Source organism: Strix uralensis, chromosome 3, assembly GCF_047716275.1.
Source record: "Strix uralensis isolate ZFMK-TIS-50842 chromosome 3, bStrUra1, whole genome shotgun sequence".
In the NCBI taxonomy this organism is placed as follows: Eukaryota; Metazoa; Chordata; class Aves; order Strigiformes; family Strigidae; genus Strix; species Strix uralensis.
The window spans coordinates 91,786,043-91,809,935 of NC_133974.1; the positions used below are offsets into that span (position 1 = coordinate 91,786,043).

General features: G+C 38.4%; 1 protein-coding gene across 3 annotated transcripts in view; it reads left to right on the plus strand.

The window, feature by feature from the left end:
* Positions 1 to 23,893, plus strand: part of CRIM1 (cysteine rich transmembrane BMP regulator 1) — a 199,757-nt gene that overhangs the window by 129,939 nt on the left and 45,925 nt on the right. For all 3 annotated transcript variants that reach the window (XM_074863314.1, XM_074863315.1, XM_074863316.1), the window contains 2 exons: positions 1,330 to 1,512; positions 8,429 to 8,626. In XM_074863314.1, the coding sequence (XP_074719415.1) occupies positions 1,330 to 1,512; positions 8,429 to 8,626 (381 nt within the window). The remainder of the gene's footprint in view (positions 1 to 1,329; positions 1,513 to 8,428; positions 8,627 to 23,893) is intronic.

The window sequence follows — 23,893 nt, forward strand, 5'->3', positions numbered from 1 at the left end:
TAGTGTTTAACTTTGACTCGGTTGCTGAAATAAAGTTTCCTGTTTGCAGAACATTTGGCTTTTGAGACTGCTAGATTTGTAGCTTCTGAAAAAATACATTTGTTTACTAGATACTGTTGTACTTTAGGTAGCTGTTTTCCGACATCTTGCACTAGTGTCGCAGAAGGCCAAAAAGTTTATTCTGAAGAGGGGAAGAAGGAGGAGGCTTAAGTTGTTGAGTAATGTATTGATGAAACTGTGAAGTCACGATTTCTTGATTCACAATGATTGAGCCCTGGGCTGTGGATCTGCACAGCTCTCTGTGTGTGTCTGGTTCAACAGAATTCGTTCTGCTGGCAATAGGTGGTGGAAGGTGGAAGAAAGTTCACATGTGTGGGGTAACTGCAAGGTCAAAAGCCCTAAGGAGACCTTATGATGTGTTCATAATGTGTGGTTCTGCTTTGTAATCTGGAATCACACGTCTAAAAAAAAAAAAAAATTAAAAGTGGTTAAATCTGCAAATTGTTTTGTTGTTTTAGTTAGTATCCTTTTCCCTTTTTTTTTTTAATATTAATGAAGTAACTAAGCAATGTCCTTCCCAAAATAATTAGGAATTTCCAGAGGCTTTTAGTTTCCCACGAAGTTTGGATTTAATTATACATTAGGGCTCTGCTGTAGATGTAGGCATACAAGAAACATTCAACTTGTTTTTAAGCATTTATTAAAATTGAGATTATTTTCTGTGGTGAGTATAGATGTAAGCTGACTAGTACAGCTCCAAGTTGCTTGAACTGAGAAGTATTCAGTTCTGCATAACACATCATGCAGTCACAGAATATGTTTGGGTTTTTTTTTAAACATATCCCTATGGATTAGACAGCTTTAGTGCAATTTATCCACCTGTGTACCAAGTCCTGCAGTAAGGAAGATTACACTTAAGAATCAGAAACAGAAAAATCTATTGCTTCATGTTCTGAAATTTGAAGTAGCTTCTGGCTCATCCAGAATGAGAACTCTTTTAACACCTATGAAGTATTTAACTATTTACCATCTATGAATACCAGTGCCATAACCTTCCTTCAGTATTTTAATTTTTAAAACTGATAATTTTAATTGTAAATAATTGCACTGAAAGAAATAAAATGCTATTCAAAATTGTCTTCCGTTGTTGAAACAGGCAATAAAATATACCATGTTCTTAGAAAATAGTTGGTTTTGAGTTTAAAAAATTAAAGAAAAATCAACTGTATCTTTTATTTCTGGTTTTGTGAGTAGCTACATGCATTTAACTATTTCCCATTTATCAATATCTGTAAAATACATTATTCTTTTTTTTTTCCTTTTTTTCAGAAGTGAAGCCAACTTGCATATTTAACAGCATGGAATATTATGATGGAGACATGTTTCGAATGGATGCTTGTCGGTTTTGTCGATGCCAAGGTGGAGTCTCTATTTGTTTCTCTGCCCAGTGTGGTGAGCTACACTGTGACAGGTACTACGTGCCTGAAGGAGAGTGCTGCCCAGTGTGTGAAGGTACAGTATCTTTTTAATCCTGTTTGCTTATTAATTCTGCTGCTTTTTTTATTTGCTTTTCCAATGCAAATAAGCAAACAAGTGCTTTATTTTGTTCTTCTGAAGTTTGCAGATTCCTCCTTAGTTCAGTTCATTTCTATATCTTTGCTGTGTCCAAGTGTGCTGTGTTGTTCTTTGCAGTGCTTCTCTGACGTTGACACACTGCACTTTTTATAAAAAGCTGCTTGAGTTTCTTTTTACTTCTGCATCAGAACTTCCTTAAACATTGTCAAGTGTGCAGTACTTTTGGGGGGCCTTCTTCCCAAAGGACTTAAGAAGCTGTTCCTAATCTATGCACCAGGGGTTTACACAGGCTTCTCCAAAGCAGCAGTGGTGACCCCAAGACACACTTTCGTTGCTTTGCAGCCTGCTTCCAGTCTTGTTCTGTTCAGCTAGGGCAATGCATACACCTTCTCTACAGTTACAGCAAAGAAACAGGACAGTAATCTGACTTCAATGTTTTTCTCTTCCTCCTTTGCCCTGTTGACAGCCTTCTCTGCTTGCTAGGCCTGCAGTCCTCCTAAAAAGGATTCTGTGGGAACTTTCATGTTGACCCTCTTGCTTACACTAGAAAGTATTTGACACATCTTCTGCCAGAATATGACCAGAATTCCAGCAGAGGGAAATGGGGCTGGTGCTCTACACTTCAATCTCACCCCAGTGGGGAGCAGGTTATGGCCATGACATAGACAAAAGGCCTGTGAAGCACGCCTGGTCCCTGTGTTTAGATGTGAACTTAGGAATGGCTTCTCAATAAGCAAAATAACCAGGAAATCTCAAATCTCTTCCTAAGAGGAGAGGAATCTAATTATTAATGTAATTTTCAAAAACTTTGCCGAGTGCTTAATATCAGTATTCCTGTAGTTCCTTTCAGGACCAAGGAAGCCAAAAGATCCATTATAGTTATGCTTCATTCCAAAAAGAGAATGATGAAAATAAAGAACCTCGTAAAAATTAGTCTAAAAGAGGCAGCTGTGAAGAGTTGGACCTTCTCAGTCAGCACAAGATCTAGTGAAGGATACTGTTTTGGTGGCTTTTTTGTTACAAGCTATTGAAAAACTTCTTCAGAGATTTAAAAAAAAAAAAATCTGGATAATGAAATATCAGGGTGGTAAGGTCGGAAATAGGAAGTCATTCTTTTAAAGAGTATTTGTATTTTTATGTTTTAGTGTATCGGTTCGTATCAGATAGGTTGATACATGGTGTTCACATGTAGAGAAGCTGGAATACAAATGTTGTGGGCTTAAGTATTCTAAAGAGTATCTGCTGGGATCACAACACAGCAGAGAGGGAACAATCCAGGAGGTTCCTGGAATGTGTGGAGGATAACTTCCTCACACAGCTGGTGAGCGAGCCAACCAGGGAAGGTGCCCTCCTGGACCTGCTTCTTGTGAACAGGGAAGAGCTTGTGGGGGAAGTAAAGGTTGTAGGCCATCTAGGGTGCAGTGATCATGAGATGATTGAGTTTTTGATCCTTGGAGTAACAAAGAGAGGGGTTAGTAAAACTGCCACCTTAGACTTCCAGAGGGCTAACTTTGACCTGTTCAAAAGACTGATTAACAAAATCCCTTGGGAGGCTGCCTTGAAGGATATGGGAGTCCAGGAAGGCTGGACATACTTCAAGAGCGAAGTCTTAAAGACACAGGAGCAGGCTGTTCCCATGTGCCAAAAAATAAGCAGGCGGGGAAGGAGACCGGCCTGGCTAAACAGGGACCTTTGGCTGGATCTCAAGAACAAAAGGAGAATCTATGACCTTTGGAAGAGGGGGCAGGTCTCTCATGAAGACTATAAAGATGTAGTGAAGTTATGCAGGCAGAGCATTAGGAGAGCCAAAGCACAGCTAGAGCTCAACCTGGCTACAGCTGTTAAAGATAATAAAAAATGTTTCTATAAATTCGTTAACAGCAAAAGGAGAATTAGGGAAAATCTCCCTCCTTTATTGGATGCAGAGGGAAACACGGTAACAGAGGATGAGGAAAGGGCTGAGGTGCTCAACGCCTACTTTGCCTCAGTCTTTAGCAGTGGAACTGGCTGTTCCCTGGACACCCGGCCTCATGAGCTGGGAGATGGGGAGAGGAAGCAGAATGAGGTCAGCACAGTTGAAGAGGAGGTGGTCAGAGACCTGCTACACCACTTGGATGCACACAAGTCTGTGGGACCGGATGGGTTACACCCAAGGGTGCTGAAAGAGTTGGCAGATGTGCTCGCCAAGCCACTTTCCATGATTTACCTGAAGTCATGGCTAACTGGGGAGGTCCCATTGGACTGGAGGGTGGCAAATGTAACACCCATCTGCAAGAGAGGCAGAAAGGAGAACCCAGGAAACTATAGACCTGTCAGTCTGACCTCAGTGCCAGGGAAGGTCATGGAGCAGGTAATCTCGAGTGCCATTACAAGTCATATAATGGACAACCAGATGATCAGGCCCAGTCAGCATGGGTTTATGAAAGGCAGGTCCTGCCTGACAAACCTGATCTCATTCTTTGACAAGATGACCCGACTGTTGGACAAGGGAAAAGCTGTGGATATTGTCTACCTGGATTTTCAAAAAGCATTCGACACAGTTCCCCATAGAATTCTCATAGAAAAACTGGCTGCCCATGGCCTGGATGAGCGAACAGTCTGCTGGATCAAGCACTGGCTGGATGGACAGTCCCAGACAGTGGTGGTCAATGGAGATAAATCCAGCTGGCGGCCGGTCACAAATGGTGTTCCTCAGGGCTCGGTGTTGGGACCATTTCTGTTCAACATCTTTATTGATGATCTTGATAAGGACATAGAGTGTATCATCAGTAAATTCGCAGATGACACCAAGTTAAGCGGGAGTGTCGATCTGCATGAGGATAGGGAGGCTCTACGGAGAGACTTGGATAGATTGGATCGGTGGGCCAACATTAACGGGATGAGCTTCAACAAGGCCAAGTGCCAGGTCCTGCGCTTGGGCCACAACAACCCCATGCATCGCTACAGGCTTGGGGAGGTGTGGCTGGAGAGCTGTCTGAAAGAGAAGGATCTGGGGGTTCTAATTGACAAACAGCTGGACATGAGCCAGCAGTGTGCCCAGGTGGCCAAGAACGCCAACGGCATCCTGGCTTGTATTAGAAATAGTGTGACCAGCAGAAGTAGGGAGCTGATAGTCCCCCTGTACTCTGCACTGGTGAGGCCACACCTGGAGTATTGTGTCCAGTTTTGGGCATCTCAATACGAGAGAGATACCGAGGTGCTGGAGCGAGTGCAGAGGAGGGCAACGAAGCTGGTGAAGGGCCTGGAGAACAAATCCTATGAGGAGCGATTGAAGGAGCTGGGACTGTTCAGTTTGAGGAGGAGAAGGCTAAGGGGAGACCTCATCACTCTCTACAGCTACCCGAAAGGACATTGTAGAGAGGTTGGTGCTGGTCTCTTCTCACAGGCAATTAGTGACAGAACAAGAGGGAATGGCTTTAAACTCGAACAGGGGAGGTTTAGACTGGACATGAGGAAAAAATTTTTCACAGAAAGAGTGGTCAGACAGTGGAATAGGCTGCCCAGGGAGGTGATGGAGTCACCATCCCTGGATGTGTTTAAGGGTCGTTTAGATGAGCTGTTGGGGGATATGGTGTAGGGGAGAACTTTGTAGAGTAGGGCTGATGGTTGGACTCGAGGATCCCAAGGGTCTTTTCCAACCTGAATGATTCTGTGATTCTGTGAGATACAAGTCCATGTTTGTCCTGTGTTTAAGATCTGGTCTAGATATTAATTATTGTTATCACTTTTAGTTGGAGGCAGTTTGCGTCTTTCCTGGTACAGTTGTGCCTATACGTTTAAGAGCCTTCAAGCTGTGGAAAAAAAAAAAAAGATTCAGTGCTCTACCATCATTTAATGACAGATTTAAAAATTTTAGACAAGGCATATCTGATGTGGTGAAACCCTTCCTAAGTACAGATCCACTCCTGAAGAATTTGCTGCATGAGCTGCTGACTTTATAGAATATGTGAAATCTGGTTTTTCCTATTATTTCTATTTTTCACATATGTGAATATTCTGAGATTTGGCATTATGAAATCCTTATGACAATGTATATAGATACATAAACAATGTAGCTATGTTTCTGTTGTATCTGGGCTCTGTATATCAGCTCTGTCATACTCAGATGTGGGTGCTGATTTTCCACATTGGACTTAATAGTTCTAGGTAAGTCCTTCATCCTCTTTGGTGATTTAAATATTGAGCTATCTTATGATTTATCAATAAATTTTTCTGCCATATCATCATACAATGTTAAAAGTTGATTTCTCCATTTTTGCAACCTTTGACTCAGACTATCAAGAAAACCTGTTAACATTTCTGTTTGGGTTTGAGTTGGTGTGTATTGGGCCTTCAGTGGAAATTTCTTCTTAAGACAGGTCCTTAGTAGATAGAATGAAATGTATAATGGTTTATAATTATTGACTACAATCTTCTTTTTCAAGTAATGGCTGTGATTTAATTTCTACTCAGCTGACTGAGTTGCCAAGTTACAGGGTCCTTCATCAAATCATCCAATGGTGTTTGGCTTGCTTGTTTCTATTGCATGCTTTTCTGATAGGACTTGTAGGACTGAATCAAGAAAGTCCAATTTCTGACTTCTGAATGATTGGATGGTAAGATACATGTTGTTTTTTTACTATAATCCCCTTTGGTTTAGTGGAATTTTCAGGTGAGGCTAGCCAACTGGCTCCATTAATGTATTATAATTTTCCTGGTTCCTTTAAACACTTAAAAAGAAAAAAGCAAGTTCTGATCCCTTTCTTAATAACTCGGGTTTTGTTAAGTGACATCTAAATTGACAAGGTAAGACTCCTAAATGGCCAGAATGTATACTTAACAGCCCACCCATTCATGCTTTTCTAGTTGGTGAAGAGATGGCATTTTTTTCTACCTCCTCTCTTTCTACTTGATTATTTCATGACTGATTTTCAAGGTGATTTTTTTTCTACTGTTTTCTTGATGATAGAAATATAAAGAAATATAATGCTTTCTTCCTTTCTGCAACAATTTAAAACTGGCAAATGGTAAATTTGATGTTCATTGTGTAGTACAGGCACAAGCCCTTCTTGCCTTAGCTCCAGGAAGACTTTCTTTGAAGTTCTATAGGATATCTTAGCATCAAGAAATTTCCTGGGCTCAATTTGTAGATTTAAATGCTGCTAACTTTTAAGGGTACCAGGAACTTTGTGCTTTGACTTGCCTGGAAGACTACTGAAAATAACATGAGTCTTATATGGCTTTTCTGTGCTTTCTCTATATTCTAGTGTCAGTCAGAATCCCATACATGAGTTGAATAATAAAATTCACTGCATTTGTTTGTGTGTGATTCAATTTTTGGTTAGGTCAAAATAGTTCATTACAGATGCAAGGTAATCCTAAAACATAAAAGGTGCAAAGTTAAGAGATTAGGAAACATTTTGATTTTTAAATGTCTTATTTTCCCAAACTTCTGTTTCTATATTGGCTTAACCTATTTTGCTAAAATTGGGAATATCAATAAAATTCAGGATGGGAATGAATGCCAGGTAGAGGCACAGTTATGCTCTGAATGTTCAGAGTTTGATACAGTCATAAAGTGATACAGTGGTTTATATGACAACAGCTATTAGCACTGCTACTGGTTTTATCTACATTTAAAATGTGTTGCCTTCCTTCTAAAGGGGAGTGATGAAACTTCAGAGAAATATTCCAAGTTTGATTCAGTCCTTTTTTTTCCTTTAGATAGGACATCTCTTTTCTCCCAGGTCCTTAAAACTTAACACTTCTTGAAAATTGAATTATAGGTAAATGTCTTGTGCTTATTTGATGTCTGCTATCTGATGTCTGCTAAAAAAATGGCTTTCATTGTATTTATTGTTTTTAATATACTGAATTTGCTTTAATATGTAGTTTGTATTATTGCTTGCTTTGAAAACTTGACCCTAATTACTGTACATTCTCATATATTTCTTTTTGAGACTAACAGTTACCTTTTTATTAGCCACTGTGATAAGTTGCATACATTCACATAATGCATTTTTTTTTACTATTAATATCAGTGTTGCTTATTGCATTTCTGAAAAGTAAACCATGTTATTTCTGAAGAGTAAAAGCTGCTTTTATTTCAAGTCGTGAATTAGCATATATAGAGTTGAATTATGTATTTGCATGAAACTTGATGAGAAATCTTACATAAATTACATCCCCCAGATTTCTGTTATTTAGAGTCTTAATTTGATTGCTAGCAGGTAAGTGGGCCTTGTGACTTTTAAGGGGAAAAAGCTTCAACTGAGATGAAATTGAAAACTGAGCCAGATTACCTGTTCAGGAAAACCAGTATATCTCCAAAACTGTGATGAGGTGTAGCTTAAAGCAGTCTCCTTGTTGGGGCAGGAAATGTGCTAGAGGTCTCATCTTTGCTCATACTATAAAATAGTGGTGTGATGCTGACACGAGTTGTTCCAGTGGTTCATTGAGATGTTTTCAATTTCCCTCAGAATTTGTTAATTTGGTACAAAAAATGTAGATCAATAGATCTAAGATTCATTTTGTTCTGAAGAACAAAATCAAAAAATCCAAAAAATAAGCCTCTTAATTGTTACATACAAAACTTGAGTTGAAATACTTAAAAATAGAATACTGAATTTATTAATGTTCAGTATAAGTTGACAACTTTTCTGACAGTGAATTTCAATATTGAAATATCTAAGTTGTTATCCATCTTATTTTATCACTCTGTACCGCAGTGAGGTTCTTTCAATGTTTTGTAGTGGGTGCACTTAACCCTTTCTAGGTAATGTAAAATCACAGTATTGCACTTATTCATACATAAAGTTTAGATGTGAAAGGGAAGATAAAACTTCTTGTTCTGTTGCAATTCCTCTCATTTCAGACCCAGTTTATCCAGTAAATAACCCTGCTGGCTGCTATGCCAATGGTCAGATCCAAGCTCACGGAGACCGCTGGCGAGAGGACGACTGTACTTTCTGCCAGTGCATCAATGGAGATCCGCACTGCGTTGCAACAGCCTGTGGGCAGAGCTGTCTAAATCCTGTTAAAGTCCCTGGGGAGTGCTGCCCGGTGTGTGAAGGTAAGAGTGGTATTTCCAGGATAATGCTTTGGTCTGTCGTGGCTGCTGCTTTCCTGGTAATTCCTGGTTTACTTTAAAATTCTGGAGGGTTGAAGTAGCTGTTACAGCATTGCCTGTGGCTGAATAAACTAGTGAGGGCAGAAAAAATAAGCATGGTTTATCTACACTTGTATGTGTCAGTGTCCAACGCTCTTTTGACCCAAAAGAGTATAGTAAGAGGTCATTTAAGATCAGTGTTGTTCACTAATTTTACTCTTAGTTTTGCTTAAAGCTTATTAATAAATACAGGAGAAGTTAGAAGATTAAAATGTTCATCAGCTCATGCTACTGATAATTGGATTGTTCCTGGTTGCTTATTCATCAGTGCCATTTAGATACAACTAAAAATCTCTTTGCACAATATAGTTTGATATTGGACATAATTATTTCAGTGAAACTTAGAAAGGATAATATTATCTGGAAGATAGATTAATTTTTAGAGTTTAAAATACAGTTTTCATTACCTTGTGGAAATACATATATCTTGTATAACTGACTGAGTTTTTAACTTAACTATATGGTAAATACTTCCCCAGCCTGGCAATGGAAATGTGAAGATTTACAAACTGAGACATTAACAAAAAAAAAAAAAAAAAAAGTATATATGTATGTACATTCAGATTTGCTTTTTCTGGAGTAGTTATTCATCATGAAAAACACCAGATTGTGAAGTTCAGAAATGGTTATGTAGACCCGTCTTCCTAGCCATCTTCACAGTGTACAAGCGCTTGTGGGTGCTCAATGAACTACCACTTACGTTTTTCGTGTTCCATCTCTGATAGAACGAAACGAATTTTGTGTAACTGCATGTGTCTTGGGGCCCTTCTTGAGTTGCGGTATCCATCCAAGTTCACTGGGATACTAACTTCTTAGGATAAATCTGAGGACCATAAAGATTTTTTTACAGGTGTTCTTTCATTCCAAAATTCACATCGCAAGATATGAAGAAGGTGTCTGATAATGTATAAAAGCTGATGCTGAACTGCAGAGAGCTGCTACTTGCACTGAATTAATTTTACAATGAGGAAGCAGGTTAACTGCTTTTAGACCCCAGCGATCCCCTCATGATGGATATCACAGAGTATGTGCTGTCACCCCTCCTTATTCAGCATGTACGTGAGCAAGGTTGGGAAGGTAGTACAGAGACAGAGAGAGAGAGGTTGATGGAAGTATTTTCAATATGTTGAGGGGGTTTTTCCTCCAATGAGAGAAATATAGCCAGATGTCTCTGGTTTACAGATTGGAAAAAATGGGTGAGAGATAACTGGATTAAATGCTTATCTATATCAGACTGAGATAATTATGATGAACTGTGGGAAGCAAGCACAGGGTATAGCGTAGGCTTCCATCGTTCATTACTAAAGGCTGCAACATAGCCAAGCTGGTGCTTCGTTAACATACCACATTAATGCCTCTACAGTGCTTTCAGGACACAAGTTAGCCCATCTGGACTAGGTTAGGTAATTCTATGCTATAACATGGTTTTACTCTTGGAAGCAAAAGTAACTAGCAACTGCTTAAATCCATTAAAGTTATTTTGTTGTTGTTGAAGAGGTGGGGTGTGGTGTTAAATCATACTTACAATACCAGTGATGTCGAATAGGTCAAGACTGACACAGTAGCACCATGGAATCGATGTTTAAATGAGATTCTTGTGTCATCTTAATTATATTTTCTCAGAAAATAATCTGACTTGTTATTTTGTCATGTTAGCTGTTGTATGATGTACACTTAAATGTAGTCATTTGGTTTTGAGTGTGTCATCTGGAGAAGAGTAATACTGAATGGTATTTTGAGAGACTACTAAATTTTAAGCTTAAAAGCATCACATTTGACTTGGTGTTTCTTTGACAGCACATACTGCCAAGTAAACAATCAAGGGGTAATGAAATTGCATAAACGATGGAACCAGCAATTCATGGAAGTAGTTTTAGTTCATGGTAGGAAGGGATTTGAGCATACTCAGGTACCAGTGGTCAGAAGATACCTGAAAACACCTTGAATCCTCTCTTCTTTCTTCCCTTCTCTCCCCCACAGCAAACAAACCCAAACAAAACAGGTGATTATGCTTTGTAATGCCAAGTTGTTTAATTTCAGAAATTTAGATTCGGAAATATTTCAAGGATCAAAAATCTGGACTGTTAAAACTCAGCAGTGAGTTCAGATACTAGAACCCAAGATATAAAAAATCGAGTTTGCAAGAAGCAGCTTCAGATGACTATGAGAAATTTCTCAGCATCTGAACCTTAACAACGTACTTTGCAATAATAATGAATCAGAAAATCCCTGAGAAATTAACTAGTCAAGGGTATCAGTAAACTTCTTGAAGTTATGTTTTGGGGCATCAAAGAAGTTCAAGGCTGCTATGCCTTGTGATTAGCAGCCCGAATAAAAATGTTTACATATATTAGGGAACAAGTTTGTTGACTAAGGAGACCTGTGTGTCTTTCTGACTCTCTTAACATTTTCCTTTGAAAACTTGCATTAAGAAAATCCTAGAATGTTAGGAACAAATAATAATCTGTTAGATGTTGGCTGTCTGCATACCGTGTATTTTTAAATTATTTTTTAAAAAAGTAGATGTTTGAGCTGGTGCCACCAGGGACTTGTGTATTAGCCATAGACTTATGTCCCACCTCCAAGGTCAGATAGGATCATGCGTCTTAAGCCTTACATCTGAGATTAATAGTGTTTCTACTTGGAGTTTGGTGCATGGGTAGAAAAAAGTACTGTCTGCTTTCCTTGCAATACAGCTATTGCTTGCTAACCCACTAGGCAAGGGGCTTCTTTAGATTTCTGTTCTGTGGTTTTCTCCTTGTAGTAGGACTGAACCGAAGAAGTATGCTGTTGGAAGACGGGCCTTTAAAACATTGTTTCCTTTTACACATCTGTCCTGAAATTTGGTTATATAGTTTAATAACAAGGTCCTATCTGAAATGCTGTTTTGTTTGTTATCATCCAGCCAGCTGACATCTCTGTTCTCTTAACCAGGTAGCCTGCATGGATCTGTGCTCCTTCCCCTCTTAAATCAGCTTCTCACTTATTTTCCTGAGGGTTGTTTCTGTTGATGAGGTTCTGCTCCTGATACTCACTGCATTGTCAGTGACCTGCAGGGGTGGTGGGATCAGGGGAGAAAGTGGTCCTGGCTGGGAAGCTGACTGACAAATCAATCACTTGATTTTACTGATACTAATGAAAAAGATGTGCAGTATGTTTAGGGAAGATGTACAAGCAATATAATACATTCCAGGCACAGTTTTTCCTAAGAGGAATTAAAAACCATCATTGTCAGCTATATGATGCTTGTCTGCATACTACCCCATTAAATCCGCGTATCTGTAGCTTAACCTTAATTTTGCAGTGTACTGTAAGGGCAGAAGTGTTGACTGAATGGAAGCTCAAACATTACTAACATTGCACTAATAGCTTAAACCCACCGTCCTGTGCTCTGCAGTCTGTTCTTCTTTTTTTCCCCATGCTTCTGTATCTCTTACCTCCTATTATTTGGCAATGAAAACCAAAATCATCTAGTGTGGGCTAAGTTCTGGGATCACTGATGTTATATGGTAGCGTATTTTCAACTATGCAAGTTATTCAAGAAAGGAGTTCAAGGGAGAAAGCAGTGTTACTTAGTGATATGTTCAATAAATGGGGAAAATTAAAGTAAACTTAGCTGGTGATTTTGAGATAGTAGTTTACCAGTGATTGTAAGGATAAACATATGTCATTTTACACTTTTCTTTTGAATGGCTTCCAGTTCTCACTCACAACTCACACTGTAAAGTGTTCAATCCATGGAGAATATAACAGAGTGAAATAATGTTCTTTTTGTAGATCAGTTTAAAATGACTGTGTATAGTAATTCCAAAGTTGCATTATGCAATTTCATCATGAATATACTTTACTTTTCTGCTCTTGCATGTATTGTATGTTACATTTCTTAATTAAGCTATAGCTCTTACTTTTGCATGAACTACTTCACTTGTTTGGGCGACTAGTGCAGAACGTAGGAAACATTTTTCTTCTAGAATCTTAACTATGTTTCAGCTCTAAAACAGGAAGACAATTGACGCCTGTTGAAAACTTTCTATTATTTTTGTCAATTTAGTTACTGATGGACCAAATCAAGCCCATATTTCAATTCAAAAAGAGGCACCACATCAAGAATAATAAGGCAGGGACTTTATATGCTTATCACTATTTTTAACTACGCATTTATTTCTAATCAGACTTCTGTTTACATGTAAAAGAGGACCTGCTTGCCAGCAACCAGCTTCAATTGTGTAAATTTATTTTAAGCATGTCAGATACTAGCCCTTTAGTATGTGAAACAAAATATTTAGTCAAAGATGTTTCTATCATTTATTTTGTTTTGAGTGTTGAGGGATAAAGTGGTTTGTGGGACATGAAATTGATGGACAAATTGTAATCAAAGCTGCTTGTGGATCTGGCCTGGTTGTGACTCATCTAGAGTAAATGGTTATTAGTATCAGTCACTTCTGACTCTTTCCCCTCTGCCTTTGATCTAAATGCTGCTGCACCTACAGTTCTGTCAATTCAGTTATTTGCTGGCTGTTTTATAATCAGTTTCAATGAAGGAAATATCTATTCCCCTAGATAAGTTCACACTCCTGCAGCTACATAAGAATAAAATTGTTCTTGGATTACATTTTTTTAAAAAATGCGAGTCAGGGATCAAATATAATGTAGTAGACGTTCTGTGAACACAGGTTCTTGAAATGTCAGCACACAAATGTATTCAGCCTTTGAACACTGTAAATTCAGAGTAAACTAGAACATTCCTGCTCCCTCATGAAGAAAATTCTGGTGGTGTTACAGTGGTGAGAAAACCAGGGTGCAAGGATTGTAGAGACTGAAATTATACAGAAGTAGCTGTTCATAGATTTCTGAATTAGAGATCAATGAGCAGCAGTTGTGATATGTAATATTACCATACAGACTTGATTTCTATCAGTTTTCCACAGGAACCCTTTTTAACGCTTCTTCACATGGCTGCTGTATACGTATCCATAGTGTATATCCTGTATGTATTTTTGTAGCTCACATGATACACATTCCAGTGTTGATTGGACAGACAAATTGGTTTGAAATGTATAATTTTCTGAATGCTTGTCTGGTGGACTTGAAGAAGGTAACTTTTCAGCTCCCCTCACCCCTTCCATACTTGTCTAGTGATGCTGCTGGTGGAAGGAGGAGGGTGAGGGAAGTGCTTGAGATGCTTTACACTGGAGCTCCCTGAGGGGATTGGTGGGGAAGAAGAGACAGGAACCTGGGGTAGGTGTGTGGAGGACAGGGGTATGTATGGGTGTGGTGCTCCAATACTATGGGTTTGTATATGGATTTAATCTTCAAATCTGTGGGTAGCCTTTCTTGAGTTGCATTGTAGTTGGTATTCGCTAGTATCTGTGCTGGGTCCAGCTCTGTTTGATGTTTTCACTAGCTCAGATTTAAACTATTGAATTTATTTTATCTACAGACAACAAAGATAAAAAGGGCAGCCAGTATCTTGGAGAGCAGAGTATGAATTCATATGTTTGTTTTAACGCAGAGAGTTGGCAGAAAGATGTTTACTAAATTCAGCAGGGAAAATACAATGCGTTATGCTTGGAAGAGATTCTTCATGAGTCCTGAACCACAGTAGTTGTTAAACAGCAGTTCTCCGGGAGAAGTGCAGTGATGAAGGGGAAAGAAAAAGTTGAATGTGGATTAACTGAGCCTTGAGAAGGCAAACACCTTACTGAAATTATGATCAAGAGTACAGCTTGCAAGACCTGAAATAATCTTTTTTGCTGTCTTCCCTCTGGGTGGTTGTGTCCCTAGCTGGCACGGTAGGCCCTTAGTTATTTTCTGGACATTGTTCCTCTGAAAAAGGTGGAAGCAAGCTGGAAAAAGTCAGACGGGGAGCTATGAGCGCAGTCCAAAATTTGCAAAACATGTCCTTGGAATACAGACTGCATAAATTGAGTTAGTTTAGCTTAAAGAGAAAATTATGAAGTCAGAATGAGAAGATGCCAGTCTTCAAGGACCTAAGAGGTTGTTGCAAAAAAAAAGATAGGACAAGAAAGAGTGGAACTGAATTGCAAGAGGGACGATGTGTTTTGGAGGAAGTCAGAAAGTTGTTGAGGAAAACAAAATTGCTCCTGTGGAATGCCGTGACTAAGATTGTCTTTTTGATGTGTTCAGGGCATTGCAGTTTGTGCTTTCAGCTTCAGTGAAAGGAGATTCGCTCAGGAAATTGCATATATAACTGAAAGCAGTAATAGTAGTTCATGTGTAGCTTCCAGTGTTTATGCAAGTGATGGCTGTGCCTCACCAATATATAGCTGCTGGGTTTTTTTAAGTAAACATCAAAGTGATCAAAGCCCTTTTGGCAAGACGTCTTGTTACAGTATGTCCACCCCTGTCACTTCTTGCCAGTTTTCTGACACAACAATGCCAGTGGGTTGTGCAAGGGGTGTACAGATAAAAACCCAAGGTGAGAGCAGGGGGCTGGCTACTTTGACGCAAGTGTTTCCAGGGGGTGGGATGGAAGGCAGAAAGCAAGGATTGCTGATAAGGCATGGGACTAGAACAGAGACACACTGAGACAGTTTAGTGTGGAGGGGAAGACCTTCCTTCATTAGTCTGTCCCCAAACTCAAGTTCTTCAGTTGACACAGCTTTTCAAGGCAGGCACTTCCTTTCACTGGTGAGAGCTGGGAAAAGCAGGCCCAACACATTTTGTGGATCCAACACAAAGAATTAGTTTTAAACTTCTGATGGATGCTTCTATATAGCTTCTACAGCTGCTATAATGATATGATCCTTTGGGATTTGTCTTTGTTTAATCTATTATCTATTTAGTCTGTTTTTTCTTTGTTTTCAAGACTGTCTTCATTAAGAGCCAAGGCTTAGGTAATCATACTGGCCCTCTGTGCTTTCCGCACAGTTTTAGAGCCAATGGCTTCTTGCAGCACAAGGAAGTCTCAAAGAGAACCCATTTCTACATTTAATGAAAACAGACAGCTAGGTAGAGGGGAGAAAGGGATTTTTCAAGTTCCATAAGGGACCACAAAACTTTGGTATGCACTCACACTTCTTTAGACTCAGAGCTTCTTCAGGTCTGTGTACCTGTCCTGTTGGAGGTAACCAGATCCACTGGCAATCAGGCTGCTGTTAGTAATGCTGCTTGGCAAACTGCTTGCTTCTCTGTTGGACTAACAGTTGTTTATTTTCTAAATCAAATAGGTGTGGTTTAAGTAGCAGTTCCATTTTTAATTAATTTTATCAAAAAAAGTGAATGCTGGAGCTTAAAACAGCTATTTAGTGTCAATATATAATAGCATATGAGTAACACCAAACAAGCCACAGTGATAGAAATAACCATGTTTCCCTCAGGCCACCTCCATCTGTGGACAGCCATCTGCAATTTGGAATGATAGTTGTGTTCACAGCAAGTAACTGTTGGGTTAGGATAGTATGAAAATACCTGGGGTTTTTTAATAATTTTCTTTTTAACAAGATCATAAATACAAGTGCTCAGCACTGGCACTGATGCCAAAAATGTCACTTAGGAAAGTCTATGGTCACTTCTGTTCCTTTGCATCTCCCAGAGGCTTAGGCTATTCATAGGGAAAGCTGCAACCCAGCCTGCTGATACGCAGTAATTGGTTATCTTGCAGTACGTCCTTCTGCATGAGAGCCCTCAGGTAGAGGTGGCAGGGTGCCAGCATAATCTGTGAATGAGAAATTAAGTTTTAAACAAAATCCCCTTGGAGGATTTTCATGAATAAGGCCCGCATTACTTTGCTGTCATTATGGCTGACACTTTATCTTCACAAAAAGAAATTAACATTTTCATCAATAAAGGGCTTCAAACTCTAGCTGAGATGCAATTCAGTTCAGTTCCTTTAGCGTGTCCAGCACTTCATTAAGTAAAAACAGGCAGCAGAGTCCAGAGAAAAGAAATTTGATTCATTCAGGATGAAGTCAGTGGTAGTGAGCAGTGTTCACCAGTGCAGGATTTGGGCCCAGAGATCTCCTTAGAGCATGAAGTATAAGTTATTGTTCGTCAGCAGCGCTGTAGCTCTTAACCAGTCTTTTCATCAAAGTCAATTAAGGGATGCAAACGCCGTGCTGTAGAGAATTGGGCTTACATTTGCCAGATCATGATTTAGTATAGTGGTTTTAGACAAGGCAGCTGAACCTGTTGAACCACACCATCCGGGGTATAATGAAACCTACCGCCAATGAAAGACTCTCTGAGTTTAAGACAGACAGAAAGACTACACTAGTAAAAAATAACATTTTCCTAGTTTTCAGCGATTAATCATTAAGTTCAGTGGAAGTCTACTGAAAGGATAAATAACTGAAGAATCCTAACAAATATATACATTGATGCAGCTAAGGATGTCTCACTTGTACAGAACCTCATGGATTCTCTAATTAATTCTTTTCAGAGCCTATAGCATTCATAGTTTGGCCCAGATGCACACTAATTTAGTGCGTTTGCTATATCTTCACCTAGTAACAATAACTGAATGGCCTTCTTAATCTATCTGGACATTTTTTGATAGGCTTAATTGATTCTGCTTTAATAAAGGTGGTTATTTCTTAGTGTCACTCCACCTAAAATTGTCAAAAAAGGTCTTATCAGCATTAAAATATATTTGAAGAGTATACATGCCTATTAAACTAAAACCTGGAAGAATTTATTACAACAGACGAAAGTTTTTAACTTTGCATCTTGGGAGTGGAAAGTTTGTGAATCTTTTGGTTGCATCACAGCAAAAAAGAAACCTTCCCCATGCAGCTTTGGTTCATAGGAGGCTTCTTTGGTTGGCAAAACTAAAAGTAGTCTTCAATTATAATAGTTATTTCCAAGGAAAAATACATATTTAAGTAGTTTCAGGTTGACAGTATGAATAAAATTTTATACAAAAGCCTGCTGAACTGAGCTATGTGTTTAGAAGTATTAGTGAATGTATTTCCAGAGTTATTTGTGACATGAGAAAATTATATCAGCTTAAGCCCTTGTGCAGATTTTATAAATAGTTATGTGATGCTGAATTGTTGAACCCTGATAGTTAACACAGATAGCTAAATGCTGGGAAAAAAATTCCTGTGAGGCATTAGATATTTCAAACCCAGGAAGGAAATTCTCTTGCCCAGGACTTTGGACTGATATTTTTCATGTAGTCAACTAGAGGGGCGGGGAAGACTGGAATGCAAACTATGAGGATGGAAAACATGTAGTCACTCTTGGAATGATATGAATGTTTTTACAGGAAGCTTAAGTAAACACACATGCTGCTGCTTAGTAGGCTGCAGTTAACTTTTTTGGACAGCAGACAAAATTCAAACAAGTATGCAGGCTCAAATGAAAGGCTGTTGAGCAGCACACCCTTCCGGACCAATTTTTAGCCAGTTATCATGTAAAGCATTAGGTGAAAAGTTAGACTACTGTTCACTTTTTTTTTTTCCTTCTTAATTTTTATAGTAAATGCTTGAATGCACTGATGCTATATTTCTTTAAGTCAGTTGGTGCTGGTTTTGTAAGATCAGAACATCTTAATCCTTTCAGAGGTAGTTTGTGTTATAAAATACTACAGAAGAGGGAGCTATTTCACTTTCCCCAAACACAGGCATGTTCTTTATTACTGATGTTAGAAGTCTTTCTCCATGTGCAGAACATGATTTTGACTCATTTTTCCTTCCTCCCCCAGAAGAGGTTTTCATTTCATACTCCCGATGAGATGTTAAGCTTTCTAGAATCCTCTTCTGTTGAGTTTATTCTTTGTACATGGTTAATACTTTCTCCAAATATCCCAAGACCAATTACTGCAGAATCTAACAGCACTATTTCATATGAGGAGTTCTCTCTGGGGTTAAAAATCATTGTAAATCAAATATATAAACTTCAGAGAGCTATTTTTTTTAATTTATAGCTGAGCACAATAAGACCTTTATGCAAAGTTTCTTATTGTTGTCCCTCCTAAAAAAAACCCCACACAACAAAACAGAAAAACCCCATAATTATTGTTAAAAGCATTAGAATTATCAATGGGCAGAATCTGGAATTATTTTATTTGTTTTCCCAAAACACAAAAGGATGTTTTTTGTGATCAACACTGCTGGTCTAAAGGGGGGGATAACATACATAGTGGTGCTCACAGGTGAATATAAAGCTTCCCTGTGCTATACACTGAAAATGTGTTTTTGTGTTCCAGCCTTTTTAATAATATGCACAAGGAATTTATCTACTGTGTCTGACTGTCTTTAGTTAAACTACACACTGGTTCACATTAACAAGATGGGAATATGAAAGAGGAGTTAGGGAGTTGTAGCACTGAGCAGTGAAGCATACAATCCTACTTCTCATTCTACAGTTATGACTACATAGTCTTCACATTTAAGTTTAGGATTATTTTTAGGCCTGGTGGCTTCACTGTGCTGCAGAACAGTTAGCTTGGTGTGTTGGTACAAACTTGTATGTTGAAATTATCTTGGTTGTAATTTAGTCTTTCAAAAGTACAAATGCTTTTTTGCATGCTTTTTAATGCAATTTTTTCAGTTTTTTTTTCTTATACATGGGAAGAAATCACTGGTAACTTTATCTTCCAGTTGCATGAGCAATATTCTCCAAATAATTCCTCAAAATATCTTGATTAGAATATGCTGTATTTGTGTTAAATAGCAACTATGAAAACAAACATGGGAAATTGTTTTTGAACATGCCAGTAATAGTCAATATACAAGTACTGAATAAATACAAATAAAATACAGAAAGGTATTTTGTTGGGTTCCAGGGACTTTTTTTTAATGTCTATTAATGTAAAAATTGTTCACTTGGCAATGAATTTTTAAGGCCCGTGCTCCTAAATTCCTTGTAAACAATAGGTACTTGTGCAGTAGTTTGCAGTCTTACAGTGGAATTGATGAAATCCATGGCGGTTTGGGTATTTAAAAAGGGATCTCAAATGATAATTTTCAACCTCTATATAGTGATATATCTATAGAGCTTACAATTTTATATTTTTGTGAAGAAATGTGTTTCTATGATGCAGATTGAAACCTCTTGTGTCTAGCTGGCTGGAAATGCTGGTTTTATAGGAATACAGATAAATTTATACCTAGAAGTCCAACAAGGCAAGAAAAGCATGCTTTTAGATTTGGGGACCAAAATGTCCTCTGTTTACCAGTTTTTGTTGAATATATATACATGGACTGCTGTCAACCCACACTTTGTTGTAGTTTGTTATCATGACATTTGCAAATAATATTGTGATATATCTGGGACACTTTACAGCAAATGTTGGTAGGACTCACTAGGTTTCAAGCATATAAGTGTAGACTAATACAGAATAGAGCTGCTCTGGGAGCACCGATGAGGAGGTGAAGTCAGACCTTCTGTCTCTGCTTATCTGGAGTAAGCATTGTGCTTGAATCAAAGTAACTGAACCCAGGTGTTTGCATACTTTTGTCATCCTTCCATCGCAAGGAAAAACACAGTCATTTTTTATAATAGGGAAAGCTTTTTTTCCCTTCTGTATTGACAGGGCAACATTTACAAGAGGAATTGAAAACTGGAATGATTGAGTAGTGTAAAATACCCATCCCCTTACATTTCTAGTACTTTTGGGTTAAGATACACAATAGTCCAGATTTCTAACAGTCAATTAGAAGCAGCAATAGAAGTTCCCTATTTACTTTTAAATTCATGTTTAACAATGCACAGAAGAAAAAACTTAAAATGCTTACTTCCCTACTTAAAACCAGTTTTGTAAAAGCCTGGAGTAGGTATTTCCTTCACATGGTATTACTGAAGGTGTGAAGCAAAACCCATTTTGAGTTAAAATATTGCATTCCAAATGAAGCAAAGAGCTTGTTTTAAGTGGTTTTCACGTAATAATAATAAAAATACCTTGCCAAGAGGTGTAGCATGGGTAATGTATTAACTTAAAGGAGGACAAAAAATGAGACTGATTAAAGATGGTTGTGGCTGTCACTAAACAACACTTCAGAGAGAATTACTGTTATAACTGCCTGGAAGAAATTTTGCTTCTTGAATAAAAAGCTACTCTTTAAGTCATTAAGTAGATTTCAGAGAGATGGTGTTAGACAACCATGTACTTTTATTGTGGAAGGAAGGTAATCAGTACTTGGCAAAAGCATACAGAAATCGTCAGAAATTGAAATGTTTATCTTTGGATTTCGGTTCCCTGATTAGGATCCATCAAGGATATTGCTGCTTTCAGTGGAAATGAATTTATGTGAAAGTGAAATTGATGGAGTTGTGCAAGTTGGAAAGGACTACAGAAATTTGCTAGTCCTACCTTCTGCTCAAAGCAGGTCCAGTGACACCAGGACCTCAGGGCCTTGCACCAGTTAAGTTCTGAGTGTTTTGAAGGATGGAGGTCCCACAACCTCTCTAGGACTCTCCAATAGTTTGAGCACCCATGTGGTTTAAAAGCAAGAATAAAACAACTTTTATCAAGTTGTAATTTCCTGTGTTCATGCTTGTCTTCATTGCCTCTCATCCTAGCCTGTAGCACCTCCAAGATGAGCCAGGCCTTGTTGTCTTTGTACCCTCCCATTAGGTAGTGATAGCAGTAGGACGATCCCCTCACCCTCCTTCTCCAGGCTGAACAAGCCCTGGTCTCTCAGCCTCTCCTCGTATGCCACCTGCTCCAGCCCCTGACCACCTTGGTGGCCTTGTGCTGTACTCAGTCAGGTGTGTCAGTGTCTCTCTTCTACCGATGAGCCCGAAGTTGGACACTGCTCCAGCTGTGGGTTTGCAAGTGCTAAGCAGAGAGGAAGCATCACTTCCCTGCACCTGCAGGCTCTGCTCCTGCTAATACAGGTCCCTTTTGTCCTGCACACAAACCAAAACTGAGCAATTGGTGCTCTCGTAATACATGTGGCTTTGCAGAACAGTTAAGTGGAATCCCTCTTTGTTTTCTGATATGAATTCAGTGGCCAGAGTTCAAAACAACTAAGGGTATGATAGGAAGATGGGTGTAATTTTTCATTCTGGTACCAGCCTTAGGGAGGATTTTTCTTCTTAGTTCTCTTCAAAATTAACTAAAGAATTATGTAAATGAAATCTCCAGAGTTAGAAGAAAAATTAAATCTTCAGTGAACAGTAGAAGTCAACAAGATTGCAGTAAATTGTCTCTGTTTTTTTGTTGGTTTTGATTTGTTTTCGTTTTCAGAGCTTCAGCAATCAATAGTGAATTTTAGTTTTCTTTCTCTTTTTGATAACTTTAATTGATCAAACTGTGTGTATAATAAAATTCTAATCCTGAGAAACTTTTTCCCCTGGTCTCACTGAAACATGGATGCATCAGTTTCTCTACGTTTCTGAATACTTTAGTTGAGCATTATCTTAAGACCTCACTATTCATCCAACGATAAAAACCTGTATATGAGGCACAGTACTAGACCAGATCAACCATCCTGTGTTCTTGCATGTGTGTGTGTATATATATTATTTCACTTTAACAGAAGAAAATTTCTGTTCTTTGTAATACAAGCCTTGTCACATCACTCATAGGAAAAGTAGGAGGTCTCAAAGATCAGAAAATAGCAGAAAAGAGGGGCCGGGGGATTGGTTTTGTTCATATTACAAAAGTATCCTGGGTAGTAAAATACCAGTGAAAATATGATCTTACTCCACCTTGACATCTAGTTTTTGTGTTGGTATTGCTAACGTAGGCTCTGTAAGGACAAAGCCCAAAGCCAGCTCCAGGAATTACTTGGATGTCAACATCTTTCCTTCTTTCCCCTTAAATGCACAGTTTGATTTCAAGCTGGGATGAATGAATTCAGGGATTTGATCACATAGCATAGTATTTTTCAGTGGATCAGTCAGACTGATGGTCCACCAGTGGCTGAAATATTCACTGTGGATTTCAAAATTTTTGAAGTTGTTTTTAAGTAAAGGCAGTATGTGTGTTTAAAAAAAAAAAAAAAAAATTCAAAGATTTTAATCAATGTCACAGCAGGCAAATTAATAATCCTCTGCACTATAATTCATCATGGAAAGTATCAGGCTCAGAGAGAGTATATGGAAGCAAGATGTTCTAATAGAAGTCTGCATTTAAAGCACTTGACATCAGCAAAATCTGTGCTCTATTAAAAAAATCCATTGTCTTCATCCAGACTCTCTTCAATCCCCTTCTCTTTATTTTCTTCTTCTCTCTTTCTTTCTACGATATAGTTTTATTGTTGGTAAAGCACACAGACAGAAACAGCACCCATTTTTCCCACCCATTGTCTGTGCATTTGTGCGCTGGATCTTTCTTCTGCCGTTTCTACCAAGAGCAGCAGTGAAAGCCTAGCTCAGATCATGCGCTGGTACATGCTTTTTCAAGCTTAGCTACTGCTTGCCTATTCAAATAGTCAGAAGCCTGGCAGAGCAGAGCTGGCTTTATTTGTTGAGTCTTGTCTAGTGAAGTGAAAAGGGCTGATTTTTTTTTTTTTTTTCTGGCTGCATTTTTGCACATGTGGGGGTAGGGAATGAAATTATTTCTTTTGTCCTCTACTTGCAGCTCATTGAGAAGCAGGCATGCATATAAAATTACTGTATCTCAGGGTGTACCTTTAGGACAGGAGGGAGAAAAAACAGATTTGTAAGCTTGTCTGGAAACACTGAGGATGCTGAGAGCTGACACAAAAGTGAGAGGTAACAGAATAATAAAACACAGTGAATAGAGGACTAACAAAAACCTTTCAAAAATAATATAACAACAGTTTAATTTTGTCTGTTGTAAGAAATACCACATTACTAGATGTTTCACAGGGGCAAAAAATTGTTGTGTTGGCGTGTCCAAGACACAAGAGCATCAAAACACAGAAGTATAGGTTTGAAAAGTCACCATGAAAAATATATTATAAATATTCTCTGTTTTTTTTGCTACATATTTAATGATACCTGCAATTAAAGAGAAGTTATCTTGTGGGATGAACTTCAGTGATGGGGAGTGAAACACAATCCTGTTTCTCTCTAGGTTTACTTTACACCCAAGTGGATCAATTAATACTAATATGCATATCAGCTCTCAGTGAGTTTTTGTGGGTTTTTTAACTACATATTTTACCTAACTGTTCTGCACTCAGATGGTAAAGCTACAGTCTTCTTCAGTTCTCTAGCTCATGTTACTGTCTGTGAACTTTGCTTTGGGTAACATTAATGATTGATATGATTTGTAGTGGTTTTAACTACCAG